Source organism: Cannabis sativa, chromosome 7 (genome assembly GCF_029168945.1).
Source record: "Cannabis sativa cultivar Pink pepper isolate KNU-18-1 chromosome 7, ASM2916894v1, whole genome shotgun sequence".
Classification (NCBI taxonomy): domain Eukaryota; kingdom Viridiplantae; phylum Streptophyta; class Magnoliopsida; order Rosales; family Cannabaceae; genus Cannabis; species Cannabis sativa.
Window position 1 is genome coordinate 52,381,677 of NC_083607.1, and position 22,987 is coordinate 52,404,663.

General features: G+C 33.5%; 1 protein-coding gene and 1 long non-coding RNA gene across 11 annotated transcripts in view; both read right to left on the reverse strand.

Annotated features, from left to right (window-relative positions):
• The window catches only part of LOC115696854 (ras-related protein RABA5c-like), a 28,276-nt gene extending 15,461 nt beyond the window's left edge, over window positions 1–12,815 (reverse strand). The window contains exons 1-4 of one of the 9 annotated variants that reach the window (XR_009688813.1): window positions 5,247–5,377; window positions 4,326–5,167; window positions 3,294–4,168; window positions 2,230–2,899 (exon numbers count right to left, since the gene is read on the reverse strand). Coding sequence is in view for 3 of the 9 variants with exons in the window: in XM_061118935.1 (XP_060974918.1) it covers window positions 3,265–3,293; window positions 12,258–12,585 (357 nt within the window). In the remaining 6 variants the exon portion in view is untranslated. Of the gene's footprint in view, window positions 1–2,229; window positions 4,169–4,325; window positions 5,614–12,257 lie in introns of those variants that run through there. The other 8 variants (XR_009688812.1, XR_009688811.1, XR_009688810.1 and 5 more) reach the window with 8 other exon arrangements.
• Window positions 12,816–16,385: 3,570 nt separating this feature from the next.
• Window positions 16,386–18,310, reverse strand: LOC133039873 (uncharacterized). Of its 2 annotated transcripts, XR_009688818.1 has the most exons (3): window positions 17,977–18,310; window positions 17,041–17,097; window positions 16,386–16,929 (listed from the first exon to the last, which is right to left on the reverse strand). It is a non-coding gene; the product is annotated as an uncharacterized LOC133039873 (long non-coding RNA). The 2 variants fall into 2 exon arrangements; XR_009688817.1 differs by having other exon boundaries at window positions 16,386–17,097.
• Between the last annotated feature and the right edge of the window lie 4,677 nt (window positions 18,311–22,987).

A 22,987-nucleotide genomic window follows, 5' to 3' on the forward strand; every position in this document is an offset into this window, starting at 1 on the left:
CGTATTACGTGATTTTTAAACGTACTGTGCAGCTCGTTGCTAATCAACGAGGTTTATGGAAAAACGTGATTAATTAAAATTTTGCTTTTTCATTAAACTTATAAACCATTTTACAAAAGTCTCGGGATCCCGATTTATAAAAATATTTACAAAAGTTTTTAACTGTTTAACTTTTACATCAAAATGAAAGTCGTCTAACGACAGTTACAAAAATCTCAGCCCTGCTGTCCCGAGGATCGTACGCTCCAGGCCTAACCGCCCCGACATGTACAATCTCATAAGCTCGCTCACGGTCCATCAAGAATCGCCTTGCCTTTACCTACACATGAACATAAGCGTGAGTCGACGGACTCGCAAGAAAAGCATAATAATATCATACATAAAACTGACTGCCGTGTCCAACACGATACTGAGTCCCGCTACTGCCATGTCCAACATGGTACTGAGCACTACTGCCATGTCCAACATGGTACTGAGTTTTGAACGTTCAGGGGACGGTACTATTGACAAGTATCCTCCTGATCGGTCGAACCGGTCATACTCCGCCGCCGGTCATACTCCGGCCGTACCGACGGGATAGGTCAATAGCACCGAACCACCAACCGAGTGTCGGCTGATCGGTCGAACCTGGTCATACTCCGTTTCTTGGTCATACTCCAGCCTGTACCGACGTGACAGGGTTGGATGGTTCGAAGCCTAAATACATATCTAATGTAATCTAGCAGGCTTCCTACATGCACGCTAAACATGTAATCTACATATGCATACGGTTATACTAATCTTACCTGGATTCCGATTTCAGGTGTGTGGTCCAACCCGACCGGAACCGAAGCCGAACGGCGGACATCGGCTCCTAAACCATAAAAATCACAACGCTATAAGTGACACGCTAACTCACTTCCCGTGGACTAAAACTTGAAACTAAAAGTTTCCCTATCGATAAAAAGCATGGCAATACCCCTAAAAACCCAAAAACGAGGAAAACTAGGGTTCTGAAAAATCCCCCAACCGTGACCGGTTGCCCAACCTAATTCCGGTTCGGGAAATTCGAACCCCATCCGAATTCCGGATGCACAACCGAATTCCGGTTCCTCGCGAGCGACAACCATAAAATCTCATAACTTGACCAATTCAACCCCAATTGGTCCCAAACTTTCCGGACACATTCTATATGCCCCAAATAACAATTCTAGAGCATCAAACCTACCCAGAAATCACACATGCAAAATTCACCATTGGAGCTCAAGCTTTGAGTTCCAAACTCAAGCTTGAGCAAAACCACCTAACATGCATCCTAACCTATTTAATTCTACTCAAGTAAGCATATAATCATCTCTGAAAACATACAGAAACATCCAGCAATTCACAGAAACCAAACATAGCATTTTCTCTCAAAATTCATAACTTTTGCAATAATAAACCTCTAGCATGCTCAACCTAGTAATCAAGCATCAAAACAACCCTAAACTAACATGCTTAAACTCAAAATAATAATCAGATTACAGCAGCAACAACAACAACTATTCAAGCATGCATTTCATCTATTTTCACTTAAAATTCAAGAAAACAAAGTAGGAGATTAAGGCCAAGAATTACCTCAACTAAAAATCACAAAGATCTAGCAAAATCACTAGAAATCACCAACCAAAAATCCCAGCTTTGAACCCCCAAGCTCAGCCGAAAAAGAGAGGAAAAGAGAGAGAGAGTTGGAGTGTTTTTTCTAATTTCTTTTAAAATTTGACTAAGTGTGAAATGCTTGAGAAAAGAGGAATTTAAGTCATATTTTTCATTTATTTCAGCCAACATTTAAATCCAAATAAACATTTAATTTCCAACTAAAAACTCACATAAGACAAAACACTAATGGGGCAAAAAGACCATTTTGCCCCTCCACCATAAAATCATGAAAATCATACTAAAGGGGTATTTTTGGGACATTCTAAATTCCCGGCCATTCCCGACATTCCCAATGTCTAAAACCCGTCCCCAAAATACTAACATACTAAGTTGTGATTTCTACTGAGCCAAACGCCGCGTTCCAAAATACCGGACACCGGAAATGCGAAATATAAAAGCTACTGATAACATACTCATGCATATCTGAATTCCATAAATATCCATAATAAATTATTTAAATAGCTATAAATAATTCCATGATTAAACATAAACAACTGCTAATTTCCAAATTAACTAAGCGGGCTTTACAAAACATAATGTTATATTATATACTCTATCTATTCATCAATGTTTGGAGAAACAAACAATAAATAGTTTCAACAAAATATATAAATGCATCATCAAAATTCAAAATACTATCTTTAATTAATCAAAAAAATATAACCAAAATCAAAATACATTCATCATTACCCAAAAAAAAATACATTCATCATCACCGGCCATTAATTTGAATAGCCTCAGCCTTAGTAACGACTCCTACCACCATCACAAATTTATACATAGTTAAACAAATTATTATGTCATAAAATTACAAAAAGTAATATGAAATTACAAAATTTGTGATAAAACATATTTAATCATCCATATTCGAAACCAATATTTAATTTGAAAGATAACAATCACAAATAAAAAAAGGAAGGATTACTCTGATTTTGCATAACTTATCTTTCATACATGATTTTTTTTTCTGTTCAGATTTATTATTTGTTTTGTTCATCAACAAAAATTTATACAATACACAAATAGAAAATGTTCTTAGATTTATACTCAAACTCAAACTGATATCTAGAGCTAAAAGTACTCAAACCTAATTTAATTTGTGCAATGTCATTTATCAATAATTCAGAACCAAGATCCTTCTAAATTAGATCCTTAAGTACCGTTGTCCCCTCCAAATAGCTTACCAAGGAGAACTTCTAGCCAATACCAAAACCAACACAACCTGCAGTTTGATTGCACTTAACTATTTGATTATTCAAAATTGAAGCATATACATATACTTGTAGATGTATCACAATTTAATTACTAAACTGAAGTGGAAAACAAAAGTACATAGAATTTATAACCTTAATCATGCATATTAAATCAAACAATTTAATTTGTGATAAGATAGGCAGACATATTTAATCAACCTTGAAATTTCACTTGATTACTGTTAATTTAAGAGATCAACCTGCTATACTACATAAGGTATATAACCTGCCTCAATATTGCAAGTGTGTGTAGCTGTTTCTACATATAACCACAGCAGAAATCTCTATTCCTAATATCGATCTCACAAATATATTCGAATTGGGCAAAGATTGTTCATGTATTAAATTCAGCCATGGAAATACCTGCAATTGACGATCAACCTGATCAGTACTCATGTTATGGCCATGAGTATTAAAATTCAAAGAGGAAAAGAAGGGCACAAAAAATGCGTCAGCCATTTCAGATCCAGTACTCAACGCTATGTTGCCTCTTATATTTTTATTTTACATTCAAATAGTCATTCTAATATGCTTAGAAATATTTCAACAGTAAAAAAAAATCAATTAATTTAGTATGTCTGCGCCTGTTGAATTAAACCACATATTACCTGTACACTGTAAAAACCAGATTATTAAACAGAGATTTACAAGGCAGTAAAATAATCCCTAGGTGGCCTTTGGCCTCTATTAACCTAGACAAAAGCAGTTAAGTTAGTTACAAAGTTGATTAATAGTTTGTAACTAACTCTCCTCTCTTTGTGCTATAATACAACATATATAAAAACCAGCATGAACAACAATTAAGTAAGAGGATGTAACGTCCCCGCTTCAAGCCTCCATTGGGTCCTTACACCCACGGAATGAATGGCTCTTATACACGAATACGTCACTCTGGCTACTTCCTGGATTGATGACTGGCCCTACAGACCAACACGAGTGTTTCCAGCGTGCTTTGTCCTCACTCGCACGCTTCCTGGGAAAACTTCCCAGGAGGTCACCCATCCTTAAATTACCCCAAGCCAAGCACGCTTAACTGTGGAGTTCTTTCGAGATGGGCTACCGAAAAACAAGATGCACCTTGTTGACATAGGTAGTACCAATCAATCCATTTAAGCTCTCTTCAACTATGTAGTCCCATACCTACACAGGCTCAGAATCATCCCACTTGACCTTCCCCAGGCGGTGTGGGATTGCACAGCTTACCCGGTGTTTCCCCTTACGGATCCCGGGACTACTGACTGTCACAGAGGAAAAGAAACAAAAACTCAGAGCAGTACTACAGAAACAGAAACAGAAACAGAAAATCAGAGGCATAACAATATACAACAAAATCAGATCCTTTTCACAGAGAAGAAACAAACTTTTTTTTGGGGGAGTTTTTTGAAGGAGGCTTACAATGGAGTAAGCTTTGGAACCCAAGGTGTGATTCGGATATCCAAGATCTCAGGAAGATTGTCCATGCAATAAAGAAGAAATACACAACAGTTAGTAAAAAATCCGAGAGAAACAAAGAGAATAGAGAGGAAGAAAATACTGTAAACATATTCGGATTACCAAACAATACCTGTGTGTTTTGGAATCCCACCTTTTGTAATCATCTGATCATTGAAGATCCATAGTGAACGAGACGAGCTCGAAGAGGACGTACCCAGCACGATTTTGGGGAACCTCTATAAAACTCGATGTTATTTCTTCCTTTTCTTTTCTGCACTTTTATTGTTGTGTTTTATTTAATTTCTGCTTGGGATTTTTTGGGTATTTTGTTGGTCTTCTTCGTGTTCTTCAGAGACGAACAATGAAGAACAAGGCTCGGTTTTAAGGGGGTTGTTCAAACTGGGCGGAGGGTTATTTCTGGGTTTAATTTTTGGTTTTTCTGGGCTGTTATTGGTGCTGCTGTCTTCGTGTTCTTCAGAGAAGAACATCAAAGACGAAGGCAGCTCTAGGGTTTCTCTGCTAGGGTTTTCAAAGTGGAGGTTGGGCTGTGTGTGTGTGAGTGTTTGAATGCTAAAAAGGGAATATATATGTCTAATGCAATTTAGGGTTTCTAAATAATATAGAAACGACTTGTAGTACATGAAATAGGGGCTGTCGTTTGTGGGGTTTAAAATCAAGGGTCAAACTTGTGCTTGGACTAAGGATTAAAGGTCAGGTTTGACCTTGTATTTGATTTGTTTCTTTTGTTGTGGTGTAGGTTAATTTAGGAATAAATTCCTAAAGTGGTATCAACAAGGCACAATCTGCAGCAAAGATTAATCAAGAAAGCATAAAGAAAGCATAAAGTAATTATTAAGAAAGCATCAAGAAACACATTCATACCAGTGGATGTGCTTGTTGATGCATTCTCTTGAGCATTCTTTGTACACCCAATGTTTCACCTTTGTGCCAGTTGGGTATCTATATTTTTCTATGCATCAGATCTGTAAAGGATTTTTGTCTGCATTTTCAACCCGATCAGTTTGGAGCCATGAGTATTAAAACTCAAAGATGAAAAGAAGGGCACAAAAAATGCGTCAGCCATTTTAGATCCAGTACTCAACACTATGTTGCCTCTTCAAACCAAACGGGAGTTCACAGGCCACGGCGGCCATGATGTTGAGGTCGATCGAGTGAGGCCAAAAGGTTAACATTCTTTTGCTCTAGCCCAAGTCGCAGAAGGCACCCAAGTTCCACAGGAAGGAGAAGACTAATTCAGCAAGAAAAATTAAAATAAAGATATATTTATGAAAATAAAGGTTTTTTTTTTTCAAACAAAAAATAAAGGTTTATAGGAGTAAAAATTTTAAAATGAAACGTAAAAACGAAAAAAAAAAATTGGAAAAGGTAAAAATTTATTATACATGAAATTTTTAAGCTTTAATATTATAAATAAAATATATAAGAAAAAAGATTATTTTTGAAAATTTTCCAAAGTTTTTCTTTTTGTAAAGGTTCTGATACCAAATACAGTTCATCACTTATGTAATTTAATTCTTTTTTTTTTTTTTTTTGAGAAACCTGATGCTTTATAAAGAACCAAAGAAGAGTAAAGTCAACAGGTGTAACTGGAAGGCAAACAACCATTCCAGACGCACTCGCTACTAAGCCTGAGACCAATTTTAGCATGTTCATGAGCCAACACATTATGACCTCTACGAACATGCTTTACAACAAGGCCAGGACTTTGAGTTAGCAAGGCTGAGATACAATTAATTACATCACTTAAAATAGAATTGTTACAAAAACCATTATTAATTTTATCTACCACAACTTTACAATCCGATAAGAGGAGAAAAACTGGCATCTTAGTAGCCTGCAACCATTGCACTGTAGTTAAAATGGCTTTAGCCTCAGCAACATCCGGAGGAAAGACTCCCTGCAATGGTAGCATAAAACCAGCTTTAACTATACCACACTCGTCCGTGACGATGGAAGCTAAACTGGTTTTTTGATTAACCACATCAATTGCTGCATCTGTATGGACCTGCCAGGTTCCTGCTGTCGGGGTAGGAATTAGAGCCTGATCCTCTGAAGTTACAGCCCCCTGCTTGAGATTCTTGACACGAGCTATCTGAAATTCATCCAAAAAATTACAAGCAGACTGAAAAATATCTTGAGGCCAAGACCTTTTTTGTTGATGAAAGACTTTATTTCTATAATTCCAAATAGCCCAAATAAAACAAAACATTAAATCTATCTGATGGGAATCAAAAGCTTCAAAAGCAGCAACAAAAAAAGTATCTATAGAATTAGGCAAATTATTAATATAAAAGTCAATGAAGGTCGAAGTTTTCCAGGCTTTCCTAGCATATTTGCACTCCAAGATGGCATGTTTCACTGACTCCGTGGTTTGATGACAGATTGGGCAGACAGGAGATGGAATGATATGTCTAAAAAATAGAGATGAGGCAACAGGGATTGAGTGAGACAAGACTCTCCAAATTAAATGTTTGACTTTAGGTGGAACATTGGAAGACCAGACCTTAGTCCAAAATCGTTTGCTATTTTGAAAAGAGGAACCCGAAGCTATGCTACGATTGGTTAAGGCTAAGTGATAAGCACTCTTGACACTCAAAATTCCTGAAGAATCCTGTCCCCAGATGAGTTTATCAGAATCACTAATGCCAGAGGCTGGAACATGAAGGATATTGGCAACCATGGAGGAGTCAAAATGTTGATTGAGTTTGGCTAAATCCCAGCCACCTGAGGGAGAAAGAAAGAAAGAAAGAGCAGAGTCAGGAGGGGGAGGGAAGGCATAAGACTTATAACGAAGCCCAGGGATCCAATGATCCTGAATCGTTTGAATATTAGAGCCATCACCAACCTTCCAGATTAACCCTTTCTTCATTAAATCACGTCCCCAAAGAAGACTACGCCAGGAATAAGAAGGACTAAAGCCAGGGCCTGCCTCAAGGATAGATGAATTAGGAAAATATCTAGCTTTTAAAGTCTGACTGAGCAGGGAGTGAGGGCAAGTAAGGACCCTCCATGCTTGTTTGGCAAGCATGGCTTGGTTAAAATGAGTTAAAGATCTAAAACCCAACCCCCCAGTAAATTTGGATTGACAAATAACTCCCCAGTTTTTCCAATGAATTTTTGCATTATCCCCCGATGAACCCCACCAGAATTTAGCAATAAGGGACTCAATTTCCTTGCAGAGTTTAGATGGCAATCTAAAACAAGACATGGCATAAGTAGGAATGGCTTGGAGAACAGCTTTAATGAGGGTTTCCTTTCCTGCTCTCGAAAACCATTTATGATGCCAAGAATGAATAATGTTGGAGATTCGATCTTTAAGGAAAACAAAAGCAGGATACTTAGATCTAGTCAAACACTGAGGCAAACCTAAGTATTTTGTAATAAAAGGCTTATCTTCCAAAGGAAATGTATCAAAAAAGAGACTTCTGACTCCAGAATGAGTATTGGGGGAGAACAAAATAGAGGACTTATTAAAATTTATCAATTGTCCAGAAGCTTTGGAATAAAGTGTAAGGGCTTGGTTTAGGGCAGCACAAGAGGTAGGGTCAGCAGAACAAAAGAGTATACTATCATCAGCAAACAAGAGGTGAGAAATGGGTGGGGCATTCCTAGCGATCGCAAGACCCCTAAGAAGACCTCGGTTTTGGTAAGAATTAAGAATGGCAGAAAGACCCTCAGAACAAAGAATAAACAAGTAAGGTGACAAAGGATCCCCTTGACGTAAACCCCTAGTAGGCTTAATAGGCTCACTAACAACACCATTAACAGCAAAAGAAATTGTAGCAGAGGTTAAACACTTAAAAACAAGAGAAACAAAATTAACAGGGAAGTTCAAGTGAAACATAACATTCCTTAAGAAGTCCCATTCAACCCTATCAAAAGCTTTGGCCATATCAAGTTTTAAAGCAGCCCAACCCCTTTTACCTACTTTTCTATTAGTTATATTATGAACTAACTCATTAGCTAAAATAATATTGTCATAGATAATACGACCAGACACAAAAGCACTTTGAAAAGGGGAAATTACATTATCCAAAACATGCTTAAGACGATTTGCTAAAATTTTAGAGATAACCTTATAAAAAGTGGTACACAAACTAATAGGCCGAAAGTCCTTAAGCATATTAGCACGAGCCTTTTTGGGGATTAAAACTACAAGAGTGGAGTTGATTTCCGAAAAATCGACGCCTTTATTGAGACAGTCCAAGATAGCAGTTGTGAAATCATTGCCTAAAACAGACCAATTCTTCTGATAGAAAAAGGCATTAAGGCCATCTAACCCTACAGCTTTGTCCCCAGAAAGTTGAAACACAGCCCTTTTAACCTCATCAGCAACAAACGGCTGAGAAAGACTCTCTACACTATGATCAGGAAGCCCAGAGCCTAAGCAATCAAAAATGGATGCAGCAGCCTCAATATCACTTCCTTGGGAGGTAAAAAGATCAGAGAAAAAATCAGTAATTAAACCCATAATTCCCTCCAAAGAGTTGATTACCTCCCCAGTTTCAGTTTTAAGATATTTAATATGGTTATTTTTACGTCTCGAAGTGGCATGTTTATGAAAGAACTTAGTATTCCTATCCCCAGCATTAAGCCATTTAACTCTAGCTCTCTATTTCCAATAAATCTCCTCCTTATAAAGCAAAGCATCAAGTAAAGATTGTAATCTACCCAACCGAGCCCTATCCTCATTATTTAAAATCAACTGATCCTGGAGCATGTTAATTTCATGAGTAAGGTGTTGGATTCTAGTTTTAAAAAGGAGATTATTGTCCCTATTCCAATTTTTTAGGGAAGAGATGCAAGCCCCTTGCTTCTTGAGGAAACTCTTATACCCACCTATAAGGTGACTATGCTGATCATGATCAGAATTAGAAACACAAGCACTAGTCCAAACATTTTTAACCACACCATAAAAAGAGGGGTCCTCAAGCCAAGCATTCTCAAACCTAAATCGCCTAGTCCTATTAACATTGTAGTTAATATTAGAGGGAGCTAAGCTAAGCTTAAGAACACGATGATCAGAGCCATAATAACTAAGATGCTGAAGACTATGGTTTGGATAAAGATCACTCCAAGACTCAGACACTAAAACCCAATCTAAACGTTCTGAAATAGTTTTATTAGTCCAAGTATACCTATTTCCAAGAAACTGAACAGGGAACATGTTAAAGTTAGTCAAGAAATCAGCAAAGAGAGACATAGAGGAAGAGTCAAGATGATCACTCCCTATTTTATCCGAACTATACAAATAACTGTTAAAGTCCCCCATGACCAACCATGGAAGATTAGGAGCATTAGAAAACAAACTACACAACAATCTCCAAGTAACATGTTTAAAAGAACTAACAGGAGAACCATAAAAACACGTAAAATGCCATATATTATCATTAATATTTACAGTACAGTCTATATGATTAGGAGAAGAGTTTATAACAGTAATATTAACATCATTATCCCACAAAAGTAGAAGCCCCCCACCAAAATACTGCCTTGGGACTTCAAAACCAGACACAAAACCTAACGACTGCCTAAACTTATCCACAGAAAAGGCCTTCAGCCTAGTCTCCATCAAAAAAAGAACATTAGGTCGATGATTCTTGACCATTTGGGAAAGACGATTGAATGCTCGAGGACTCCCCAATCCACGAGCATTCCAACTCATAAAACTCATTTTTCTGGGCGGGTGTGCTCCGCATCACCCGCCTGTTCAAAGGTTCCAACAGAAGAAGCACCACCAGAATCAGACTCACCAGCACGGGCCCTCTTAAGCATCGACCGCAGAGAACCACCAACCTGGGCTTGAAAGGGTTGAAAACATGGCCTTTTAACCCCAGAAGCACAGGCCAACCCTTTTCCTCTAACCTGCAAGTCAGGCTGCAAAGCCTCCTCCACAGCAGCCTGAGAAGCACCCTCAGCATGACCCAAACCCAAGCTTGGCATAGCTGCAGCCAAAGAGTGAGCCGCATGGATCATGTCAGGAGTAACAGAGGCAGGGGTGTCACTGACAATAGTGGAGTCAGTTACCACAGGTTGGCTTACATGGAAGTTTGGGTTCATGGGAGTAGGGATCATGACACTAGCAGATTGCCCAGAAGCACTCAAATTGGAAATGGAGGCTATTTGAGAATTAAGCAGAGAGGTGAAGCCAACCGAATGCGCAAGGAAAGGGTTATTAGATTGGCCCTCGTGAGGAAAGTCAGTAACATCCAGGTCAGCTATGGTAATAGCTGGGGCATGAGGGTATTCGAATGGGAGAGGTTTCTCAGAAAGTTTTTCTTTACCACAAAGCAACCTATCATAAGGACAATGTGGTGGGGCAAGGGACTCATCACATTTCTGCAAATAAGCGTGACAGTATTTTTTAGTATGGTCAAGCTTACCACAGTAGAAGCAAAAGTCAGGCAATCGTTCATACTTAAAGTCTAGCCACTTAGTGAATTCTCTACCCATTTTGATAAAACAAATGTTAATTCCCCTCCTAATAGGCTTGTTGACATCTAACAGATACCTAGCCCTAAGATAAGGCCCAGTCCCATCTTTGAGGGTGGTGCTATCCACCTGAATCAAATCTCCCACCCCAGCAGCTATAAGTTTAGCTAAATCATAGGATTTACACCTAAAAGGGATCCCATACACCTGTACCCAAAATGGCACATAATGCATCTGATCAGGGGTAATAGGAAAGGAAACATCAGGGGCTGCAAAGATAGTGAGACTTTGGGCAAAATGCCAAGGTTGCCCATCTAGGATCCTACGCTTATCCCCCTCACAAAGAAAGGTGACAAGAAAAAGACCATCAGAGTGTTCAGAAATGGTAACAGGGAAACGGCACTGAGAGGTCCAGATTGGGGCTAGAGTTTTGATGAGGGAGGCACGATTAAAGTGTTTAACAGTACAGAGTTTGAGGAGAAGGCTAATTTCAGGGGAGGCTTCATCTTGAGTTTCATTCATGGTATAGACCATGTTCTCATCAGGAGTGAGCATTAGAGGGGGAACGGTACAGGAACTTAGAGAAATCATTTTGAAAACTGAGGAGTTACTCAACCCAAACAAAAACAAAAACCAAACAGAAATGAGGCAATAAAGAAAACGAAGACGAGATTTATAGATGAAAAAGATCAGACCTTTCAGGAAGACTCTTGGTTGATCCCTAGCATTAGCCTCTTGAGTAGTTTTGCAGACCATTGCTTTCCCCCAGGCTTCATCATCACCATTTCGCCTCCACGCCGCCTCTTCTATTAGAGAGAACATATCTTCAGACAGATTATTGATTTGATGGTGTGAGTAAATGAGGGTTATGGATAAATAAGGGGTTGACAAAAGAGGCTTAAGGCTTTGTGGGAAGAGAAAGTTGTAATTAATACTATGAACAGTTACAGCAGAGAGGATCTTTAGGAGATAATAACCATCAGAAGCATTAATTTCACAATTAATGCTCTGAGCAGGGAAATGATGAAGGGAGGAGAGAAGATGCCAAACCCAACTGCCACCACACCACCGTGGAGGGTGGACCAAAAACCCATTTTGGGTACCGGACGGAGGAAGGGAAACATGCCTCTTGAGAGTTCTAGAAATTGCCATTAACTCGGATTTGAATTTTACTATTTTTGTGTTATTTGTATGTAATTTAATTCTCATTTTTCTTAATTTTTATATAAAAAAGACAGAATCTTTGAATGGAATTTTTGTCTTACTCAGTAGATAGGAACCCAGATGATTATAAAACACCCAATCAATTAAAAAAAATTGCAATAAAAAATTGATGATCGAGTACCCAAAAATCTTATCTGTTTGATCATAATCGAAAATAATGAAATAAATTAAAGTGAAATTGAAATGGATAAGAAAGAAGATAAGATTAGTACTTACTGGTAAGTTCATCGAGCCAACGCTTGACACTTTCGAAGGTAGACTTGCGAGTGATATCGTAAACGACGAGAGCACCGACGGCGCCGCGATAATAAGCTGAAGTGACTGCCCTGAAACGCTCTTGGCCGGCGGTATCCCAGATCTGGGCTTTGATCTCTTTTCCGTCAATATCGACGACCTGGGTCTGAAACTCAACCCCAATTGTGGCTTTTGAAGTCGGGTCGAACTGGTTTGTAGCGAAACGGGAGAGAAGGTTGGATTTACCCACTGCTGAGTCTCCGATCAAGACTATCTTGAACAAGTACTCTTCTCCTTGTTCTTCCGCCATTGTTGATTAGATATATATATATATAAGACTTTTTCTTGATGTCTTATATATTATGTTCTCAGAGAGAACCCAGAAGAAGAAGAAGAAAGAAGAAAGGTTTAGTTTAGTGTGAGTTTTGGGGTTTAAGGAGATTTGTAGACACAATGCGTAATTGGCGGGGATGATTTTATTTTATTTTATTGACGCGTAAAGCTACACTAATTTCCACTTCAAACCAGATAATACATAACGATAATATCTTTTTAATCAGATTTATTATATAAATAAATAATATCTTTTTTTTTAATCAAAAGTATCCAGATTATAATATAGAATTGGAATAATCATATTCCTAATGAAATTAGAATTAATATTGTCCTATATATGTATGTACCACCTATCTAATTAAGAAACCTATATTACGAGAAAACACACACTTACTAAATATGGATAATCAACCATTTTCTCAAGTTTTCATTTACGGAAGATTTAATAATGATTTTGAAGAAAATGATCCACCATCGTCACCATTAATGAGGGTGGAGTTGAAAGTGATCCAAATGTACTATTCAGATACCGATCACAGCGACACCTTTATCTCATACAACTCTACTCACCGATTCCAATACCAAATTGATCACCTATTTCAAGAGACCTCACCGCCCATCAACACACTCATTATCTCCATGTTTTCAGGCGTACCAACCCCCTTCCCCTTGGTTAACATGTACTGGAGCAACCCCAACCTTCCTAACATGTCCCAGTTAAAGATGGCGGTAAGCTTCTACACCATGGTCACCATGGTCTCGTTGCCCCTCATCAGTACTCTCCTTCACACACACCACCCTCGTCACCGTCGTCATCTCTCTATGACCTTGACCGTGGACAACAGGATTATGATTCCTGAGAACGCTTTGCTTGATCTACGTATCGCTTCCGCATGGGAACAAGTACTTAATCGTTTAAGGCCTGCCTCTCTCCTCGCTGATCCTGAATTACATCAACCACCATCTTCGTCCACAAGTAATAATGATCAAGTGCTTGATAATGATCATGAGAAGGTGGAGGAAGAGCATGGTGATGATAATGATAATCAAGTGTTGAATCATGTTGACCATAAGGAGGATGAGCATGAGGATGAGGATGAGAATGAGGATTGATTCCATCAAATAATAAAAGGGCTATAACCTTCTAGTGTGGTAGTATGTAATTACTATTGTAACTTATTTTACATCTTATATATTAATTAGCAACTTAAAATATGAATACAATTTAATAAATGACTCATTTCCTTCAGTACTTTAATTTTTGAATTTTTTATTTACCTATCTATAAGTACTTAACCCGACCCAAATCTTATTTCTTAAAATATATATATGTAACTACATTATGTTCATTTATTTCTTTTATATAGGATCTCAGTTTTAAGTTAATTATTTATTTAATTAAAAGAATAGAATAATTAGTTTTGATCAATAGCTAAGATTTATCAATCTTACTCAAAATCTAATTCAGGTCAATTTTTAAAGGGCAATTTACACTAATGTATACATTATATAATTTTATTATAATATATGTGCATAATAATTTATTTTCATATAATCATACATTTTATCTATTATGAAGAAAATTATTTTCAATTTATTATACAATATATAAAGAGTAAGTATTTGATTATTTGATTTATTATAACTCATTATTATAGTTATTGAATGATGATATATTAATAATTATATATTTTTTATATAATTTTAAAAATCAACAATTATTACGAATATTGAAAATTTGTATTTAGATTAAATCACTATTTAATTCTTTCCTATAAAACTATTATCCAAATACAATATACTCAAGTTTTAAACATTTATGTTTATAAAAATTATAATAAGAAGATTAGTTTTTTTTTTTAATTTATTTACAAGTGTTTTTTTTTATTTGTATTTTTTTTTTATTATTATTTGTGCTATAAATGTATGCAATTTTTTTTTTATATATTTTGTTGATATATTATCACATTTTTATTTATTGTAAAATATATGATTCTCAATATTAATTTTTTTCATAAATAATTTTGTGTCCATTAGGTAAATTATATGCATATATACTTATCTACAATTTATATTTTATTTTTTCTAATTAAATAATGTTTGAAGTTTATAAAGTTATGTTTGTTTATTTATTTTTTGATGTAAGAATTTTTTTTTAATAGATAAATTCGTTCACTAACTCATTAGAAAATAATCAACATATTGAAACAATAGAAAACAAATATATTTATTTTAGTATAGTAGAAATATTACCTATGTTTTATGTATACAATTATAATAAACACACCAATAATATAAAATATTTTGTATCTATATATGTGTTTATTTTATATTCTATTAATTAAACATATTAATTTAATAAACAAAATAATAATATTCACATAGGTTTATTATATCACTCTATGTGTGTCATGTTTATTTTTTAATAATTTTTTAGAAAATAAATAATATACATAAAAAAATTGTTTTTTGTTTTTTGTTTTTTTTTTTTGTTTTTGGTGTTAGTTTATTTTTGCTAATTAAATAATGTTTGGAATTTATAAAGTTATGTTTATTTATTTATTTTTTGATGTAAGAATTGTATTTCAATAGAAAATTCGTTAACTAATTCATTAGAAAATAATGAATATAAAGAAACAATAGAAAGAAAATATATGTATTTTAGTATAGTATAAATTGGCTATGTCTATTTTTATATTTACAATTATAATAAACATACTAATAATATAAAATACTTTGTATATATATGTTTATTTTGTTTTCTATTTATTAAACATACTAATTTAATAAACAAAATAATAATATTCACATATGTTTATTATATCACTCTATGTGTATCATGTTTATTTTTAATAATTTTAAACATTGATTTATATTTATATACATTAATGTTTATAATTTTTATATTATATTTTATTGAAAAAAAAAAAAAAACTTAGCCCTCTGACCCGTTCCCAAACACTTGCAGGTTCTCTCAAAATTGTTTAGTGACATTTTGCTATTTTACCTCAGATCATTCCATTAACAACTTTTGTTATGGTTCTCCTTGGAAATAGACTATGGGGGATATTCATAGCATTATTTTTGGAATGATATATCCTTAACTTATCTCTCCCTCTTCTTGTGTTTTTGGATGGAATATGGAGAGACTTGGATTTAGAAACATGTCTGTTTTCATTAGTAGAGCGACTTGAAATTGGTGGTCTCACCTCATCACTTTTCCCACATGTTTTTTTGTTCTTACTGTTAACACTGCAGGATGTTACTTTGAGATAGTAATTTTGTTTTAATTGAATGATTACTTGCTTCTAAGATTGGGAGCTATTCTGATTTTCAATAGGGGGATGCAATTCCATGAGTTGAGCCCTTTAGAAGCTGAAGCTCTCATGCACCTATTTTTACTCATGCATGTGGTTGGACTAATATCAATTTTTTTACTGATTATTTATCAATTGTGCAGGGATTAAGGAGAGGGGCACTGCTTAGACCATGTTAGGAGGATGGTTGATCGGCCAATGTGTGATAAAGCAAAGACAGTAATTAGTCCTGGGATTGCTGAGAAAATCTAATGAGCTCCAAGATAAAGTGTTTCATCACCATGGAAAAAAACTTGCAAACAGGAGAATGATTTGTTAGAAAAATTGGGGAAGGAATTTGTACAATTAATTTGTACATCCAAACTGGCATAGTTGAATGGAAAAATATTGGGAAAATTTTTGGTTCAATGTCTCTATAATTGTATTAGTATGGTGGGTAAAATATTAAAGTATTGACTGTTGTTGAATGAAAATAAAATTGTATTAGTATGGTGGGTAAAATATTAAAGTATTAACTGTTGAATGAAAATAAAATTGTATTAGTATGGTGGGTAAAATATTAAAGTATTGACTAGTATTCTATCTTTGGCTATTACATGCTTCAGTTTCAAGAGCCCGAATCACTCTCGTATTATAAATCTTGCCGTGACTTTGCATGAGAGGTGCAGGATCAGGTGCAAAATCTACTAGCGAACCAATCTTTCATGCCGATGGTTCATTCAAGACATTATGAGCTCGTTTGGAACGCCGTATTAGGTCGTATTGTATTGTATTGTATTATATTGAATTAGATTATATATCATATTTTTATATAATACTATGTTAAACTTTAATTTATACTAAAATATTATATATTTAGGTGTCCATAAAAGATAATACCACACATAGTTTTACATAAAAATATTTCATAAAATACAATTTAATATAATACAATACAATACACTACGACCTAATACAGCGTTCCAAACGAGCCCTATGGTGCATAAATAAGCAAACCTGGCCTTGAAGTTGGAAGAAGATGATACAAATTTAGTTAAGAAAAAATACAACAAAGGACATTGTGGAAAACTACAACTAAGAAAGAAGAAATAAGAAACAATATCCTTTCTTACCTGCTCCATAAGATTACGAACGACTAATTAAGGCCAGGGGAGGTGGTAAACCATGAGCTGAAATATAATTTATTACAATTTTATGTCTTATTATTCCCAAACAGAAGGGTACAATGAAATTCAATCAAGCAAAGCTACTTAAGAATCTATGAAGACTTTATTCCAAAATTTAAACTTTGACTTACTATTTTAATTATGAGTTAGATGGTCAGTGCCTTTAAAATCAAAGATAGTGTATCAATAGAAAAGCCACAAATTTCATAATTTTTTTAGTCTAATTTGAAGCCTAAAAATATTTAATATCACCTTAAATTTGAAATATTCAAATTCTCAATGATATGAATCTCTACATAGCTGAAACAGAACTAATAATATACTAATTAAAGTTCATTCAATTCTCAATTTTCTTAGAGGCTACATGAAAAGACAAACACCCAAAAAAAAAAAAAAAAAAAAAAAAAACTTGATGAATAAACTTGCACTTGAAGCCTCAAGATTTATGGCGAATAATGTAAGTTGCGCGAATCACAGACGAGACAACATTACAACAACAAAGAGATACAAAATCAATGTAGCAATTCGTTAGAGTCTCATGCTTCCAATCCTAAGATGAATAATTATGATTTGTTTGTCATTTTAAATTATAATAGAAAGCAGGAAAAGCTGATTGGCAAACAAAAATTGAGTAAATCCAAGAAATGGCTCAATTACAGATCAAATAATTTTGATTCCTTGAGACCTAATTATCAAGTACAAAGTTATACCAAAATATCAACTGAAACTGCTAATCCTATTCTTTCAATCTCAATATTGCAAGTGTGTGTAGCTGTTTCTACATATAACCACAGCAGAAATCTCTATTCCTAATATCGATCTCACAAATATATTCGAATTGGGCAAAGATTGTTCATGTATTAAATTCAGCCATGGAAATACCTGCAATTAACGATCAACCCGATCAGTACTCATGTTATGGCCACGAGTATTAAAACTCAAAGATGAAAAGAAGGGCACAAAAAATGCGTCAGCCATTTCAGATCCAGTACTCAACGCTATGTTGCCTCTTCAAACCAAACGGGAGTTCACAGGTCACGGCGGCCATGATGTTGAGGTCGATCGAGTGAGGCCAAAAGGTTAACATTCTTTTGCTCTAGCCCAAGTCGCAGAAGGCACCCAAGTTCCAGAGGAAGGAGAAGACTAATTCAGCAAGAAAAATTAAAATAAAGATATATTTATGAAAATAAAGGTTTTTTTTTTCAAACGAAAAATAAAGATTGGAAAAGTTTGGTAATTTCCCTAAATGTTTTTAGCCATCAGATTTATTATATAAATAAATAATATCTTTTTTTTTTAATCAAAAGTATCCCGATTATAATATAGAATTGGAATAATCATATTCCTAATGTAATTAGAATTAATATATTGGAATAATCATATTCCTAATGTAATTAGAATTAATATTGCCCTATATATGTACCAACTATCTAATTAAGAAATTTATATTAAGAGATAACACACACGTACTCATAGTAAATATGGATAATCAACCATTCTCCCAAGTTTTTATTTACCCAAGATTTAATAGTGGTTTTGAAGAAAATGATCCACCATCATCACCATTAATGAGGGTGGAGTTGAAAGTGATCCAAATGTACTATTCAGATACCGATCATAGCGACACCTTCATCTCATACAACTCCACTCACCAATTCCAATACCAAATTGATCACCTATTCCAAGAGACCTCACCATCCATCAACACACTCATTACCTCCATGTTTTCAGGCGAACTGATCCCCTTCCCCTTGGTTAACATGTACTGGAGCAACCCCAACCTTCCTAACATGTCCCAGTTAAAGATGGCGGTAAGCTTCCACAGAATGGTCAACATGGTCTCGTTGCCCCTCACCCTCGTCAGTACTCTCCTTCACGTACACCGCCCTCGTCACCGTCGTCATGTCTCTATCACCTTGACTCTGGACAACAGGATAATGATCCCTAACAACGTTTTGCTTGATCTACGTATCGCTCAGGCATGGGAAAAAGTACTTAATCGTTTAACGCCTGTTACCGCCTCTCTCCCCGCTCAGGCTGATCCTGAAGTACATCACCCACCATCTTCATCGACAAGTGTTGATAATGATGATCAAGTGTTGAATCACGTTGACCCGAAGGAGGATGAGCATGATGATGAGGATTGGTTTGATCATGAATCACCTAGGCTATATGTGGTAGTATGAATACATGGAACGATCAAGATTGACAGTGTAGTATAACACTTTAGTGTAATTACTATTGAAACTTATTTTACATCTTATTTAGTATATTAATTAGCAACTTAAAATGTGTTTTTAAAATGATTAAATAAACATATTAAAATTTAGGACTTTGCTTATATTGGAAACACAACTAAATAAATGACTCATTCCCTTCAGTACTTTAATTTTTGAATTTTTTTATTTAGGTATCACTAAGTACTCAACCCAACTCAAATCTTATTTTCTTGATATATATATGTAACTACTAGTAGAAAAAATAATACAATAAATAATTAAAGAAAAAATATTATTCATTATTGTTTGAGATTATTAATATGTGTATTCAATTAATGTAAATAATATTGCTAATAATTAAAAGTAAATACTGAATACAATATATGAATGTTTAAGAAATCTTGATAATCTAACTGCAATTTGTTCTTAAGTTAATCCAAAAATAAACAAAAAATCAATGTTCGAAAAATAAAGCATACACAATTTAAATTTGAGTTAAATAAAAAAGATATTAAAATTTAATCTCTAAATTGTGGATAGGTAAAGATAACACATGTCTAAAAGTTGTAAAAAAGAAAAATAAGGATACTCTTAATGGTTGAGTTTTAATTTTCTTTTACAAAACAACAGTGTAATATTTGTATTTTGCACTTTTCATTCTATCTTGATCTGTATATAATTGAATTATTAATTTCTCTGTGGATAATTTGTATATGATAGTATCGACAAAATTATTATTTTTCATGTAAGATGGTAAGATATAGTGTAAATAATTAATTTAACAAATAAAATCTACTTATGATAATCAAGTACATTTATTTGATTTATTTAAAATTATATTTGTGCATTAAAGTGTATTATTTGGGCAGCTGTACATGACAGTATTTTTTTCATGATATCTGCAAACTGTTAAAAATATAAAAAAAATATTGTGTACATTTTTAAAAATTAAAGAAAACACGGTATACAATAAAGTAATCAAGGAAAAACTATTGTTTATTATGTTCGTAAAATTAAATTATATAAATTTTTGTTACAATTATTTAGAAAATAAAAATTAAACAAATAAAATTATAAATAAAATGAAATAAAGAGAGCTATAGCACTAATGCACGTGCCAACCTCACCTAGTAAGTCAAAAGAAAACTCCTTAGTTTTGATATAAGCCTAATTTAAAATGCATCGTGCATTTAATCGCAATAAGTAGATATCACAATGTGATGTTTTGGTATGTTGTATTAAGTCGTAATGTATTATATTGTATTATATTAAATTAGATTATATATCATATTTTCATATAATACTATGTTAAATTTTATTTTATACTAAAATATTATATATTTATGTACTCATACAAGTCAATACTACATAAATTTACATAAAAATATTACAGGAAATATAATTTAATATAATACTATACAATACAATACGGTGTACCAAACGAGCCAAATATTTATTTAATATATAGTTTTGAAATAAATAAATATCCAAATTATTTTAATAATATTATTTTTAAGAAAAGATAGAGAAGTACTTGATTGATTGAAGATCATGAAACCAAGGTCTATAATTCCAAATCAACACCTAAATAATAATATTAAATTATATAAAAATAATTATATAAGCTGTTAAATTATATATTAATATTAATATCATCATGAATGATGTCATTCCGTAGTAAAAAATTAAATTTTACCTAACTTAATTGAATATAAAAGAATAAATTCTGAGAATTAATAAAAAATGACAATACATATAACAACACTTATAATCTAAATTTTTTATTGAAGTGGTAAACGACGAATATTGCTTCATCTGTCTATGATGGTTTGATATCAACATGATTCTTTTATTGAAATGATAAACCACAAATAATAAAATGAATGTCTAAATATTAATGGAGATTTTTAAAAGATTGCCTTAACCAATTGGAAAAAAAAACAATTCTAAGTAAAATTAATCATTTAATCTGCTTTAATTTAATAGTGATACCAAGTCCTCTGTTCCCACCATAGTTTGGATGGCCAATCGAGACCAACCAGTCAACAGAAGAGGGAAAGCTTCAAATTCCCCACAGATACACTTCTTCCTAACCAAAATTTCACCATGAACACCAACCTTGTGTCTTCAAAATCCCAGACCAACTATTACTCTGGATACTATAACTTTTATTTTGACGATGACAACATCCTCCTCTTACGTTTTCAAGGTCCCGACCCGCTCGTATCAAGTGTGTACTGGCCAGCTCCTTGACTCGGGCCATTTCAAACTGGAAGATTTACCTACAACAACACCAAAAATGCAGTGTTTACCTCTACTGGTGACTTCGCTTCATCGGATAATCTCGTGTAAAGAACAGTGTAAAGAACAATGTAAAGAACAGTGCAAGGAAACAATGTAAAGAACAATGCTTGAACAATGTAAAGACACACTAATATTTATTGGCCATGGTTCCTTCTGATGGAGCTCCCGATGAGTAATTCTTGGATACAGAATTTTGAATTTAATAATTATTAAAAAAAAATATTAAGTAGCGACTTTAAATAAAAATATTCTGTGAACCTCAGCCAAAAAAACTGTTATTTTTTGAATGTAATGAAATTTATTTTATTATATATAAATAAAAAGTGACCCGTAAATTTCTCATAAATTATTTTATTTTTAATAATAAACTATTTTATTTTTAATATAAATAAAAAATCACCCATCAATTTCTCATAAACCAAAAATTCTGTTATATAGGCACACTTTATATAGAATAGACATTCTATACATGTTCATTTTTTTTTTATACAGGCTTTCGGTTTTAAGTTAATTATTTATTTAATTAAAATAATAGAATAATTAATTTTGATCAATAGCTAAGATTTATCAATCTTACTCAAAATCTAATTCAAGTCAATTTTTAAATTCTTATTACAATCATGTAATTAAAAAAAAATATTATTATTGATTAATTATATAATATAAATATAATATAGGGTAAATAGCGGCATAAGTGCACGAAATTTTAAGCTTACAAGTAGCATAAACTCAATATTTATTTTTAGCAGTATAAGTATCCAATTTTTCTAAAACAGTAATTTTCTTCTAGTTTCGTCAGTATAGATTCCGTTTTGAATTTATTAAAAAAATATTTAGAAGTAATTGATACTACATGTTTCTATCTAGACCCAATGATTTAGAATTCAGGTCTTATATATGCCATATTTAAGATAATAACAGAGTTAGTACTGACACAATTAAAGAAAAATTATAGTTTTACAAACATTAGATACTTATACCGCTAAACATAAATATAGAGTTTATGCCGCTTACAAACTCCAAACTTTTAGTTTTATGCCGCTATTTACCATATATATTATAAAAATATTTGTGAGATAAATATCTTATATTTTCTTATCCATACACTTATATTATACTAGGCGAAAGTTACGTGCATTGCACGTATGCTTAGTCATATATATTCAATTTTATTTAGCAAGTGATAAAATATGCATATTTCTTCAATTTTTATTTTTACATTCAAATAGTCATTCTAATATGCTTAGAAATATTTTAGCAGTAAAAAAAAATTCAATTAATTTAGTATGTCTGTTTAGCCTGTTGAATTAAACCACATATTACCTGTACACTGTAAAAATTAGATTATTACACAAAGATTTACAAGGCAG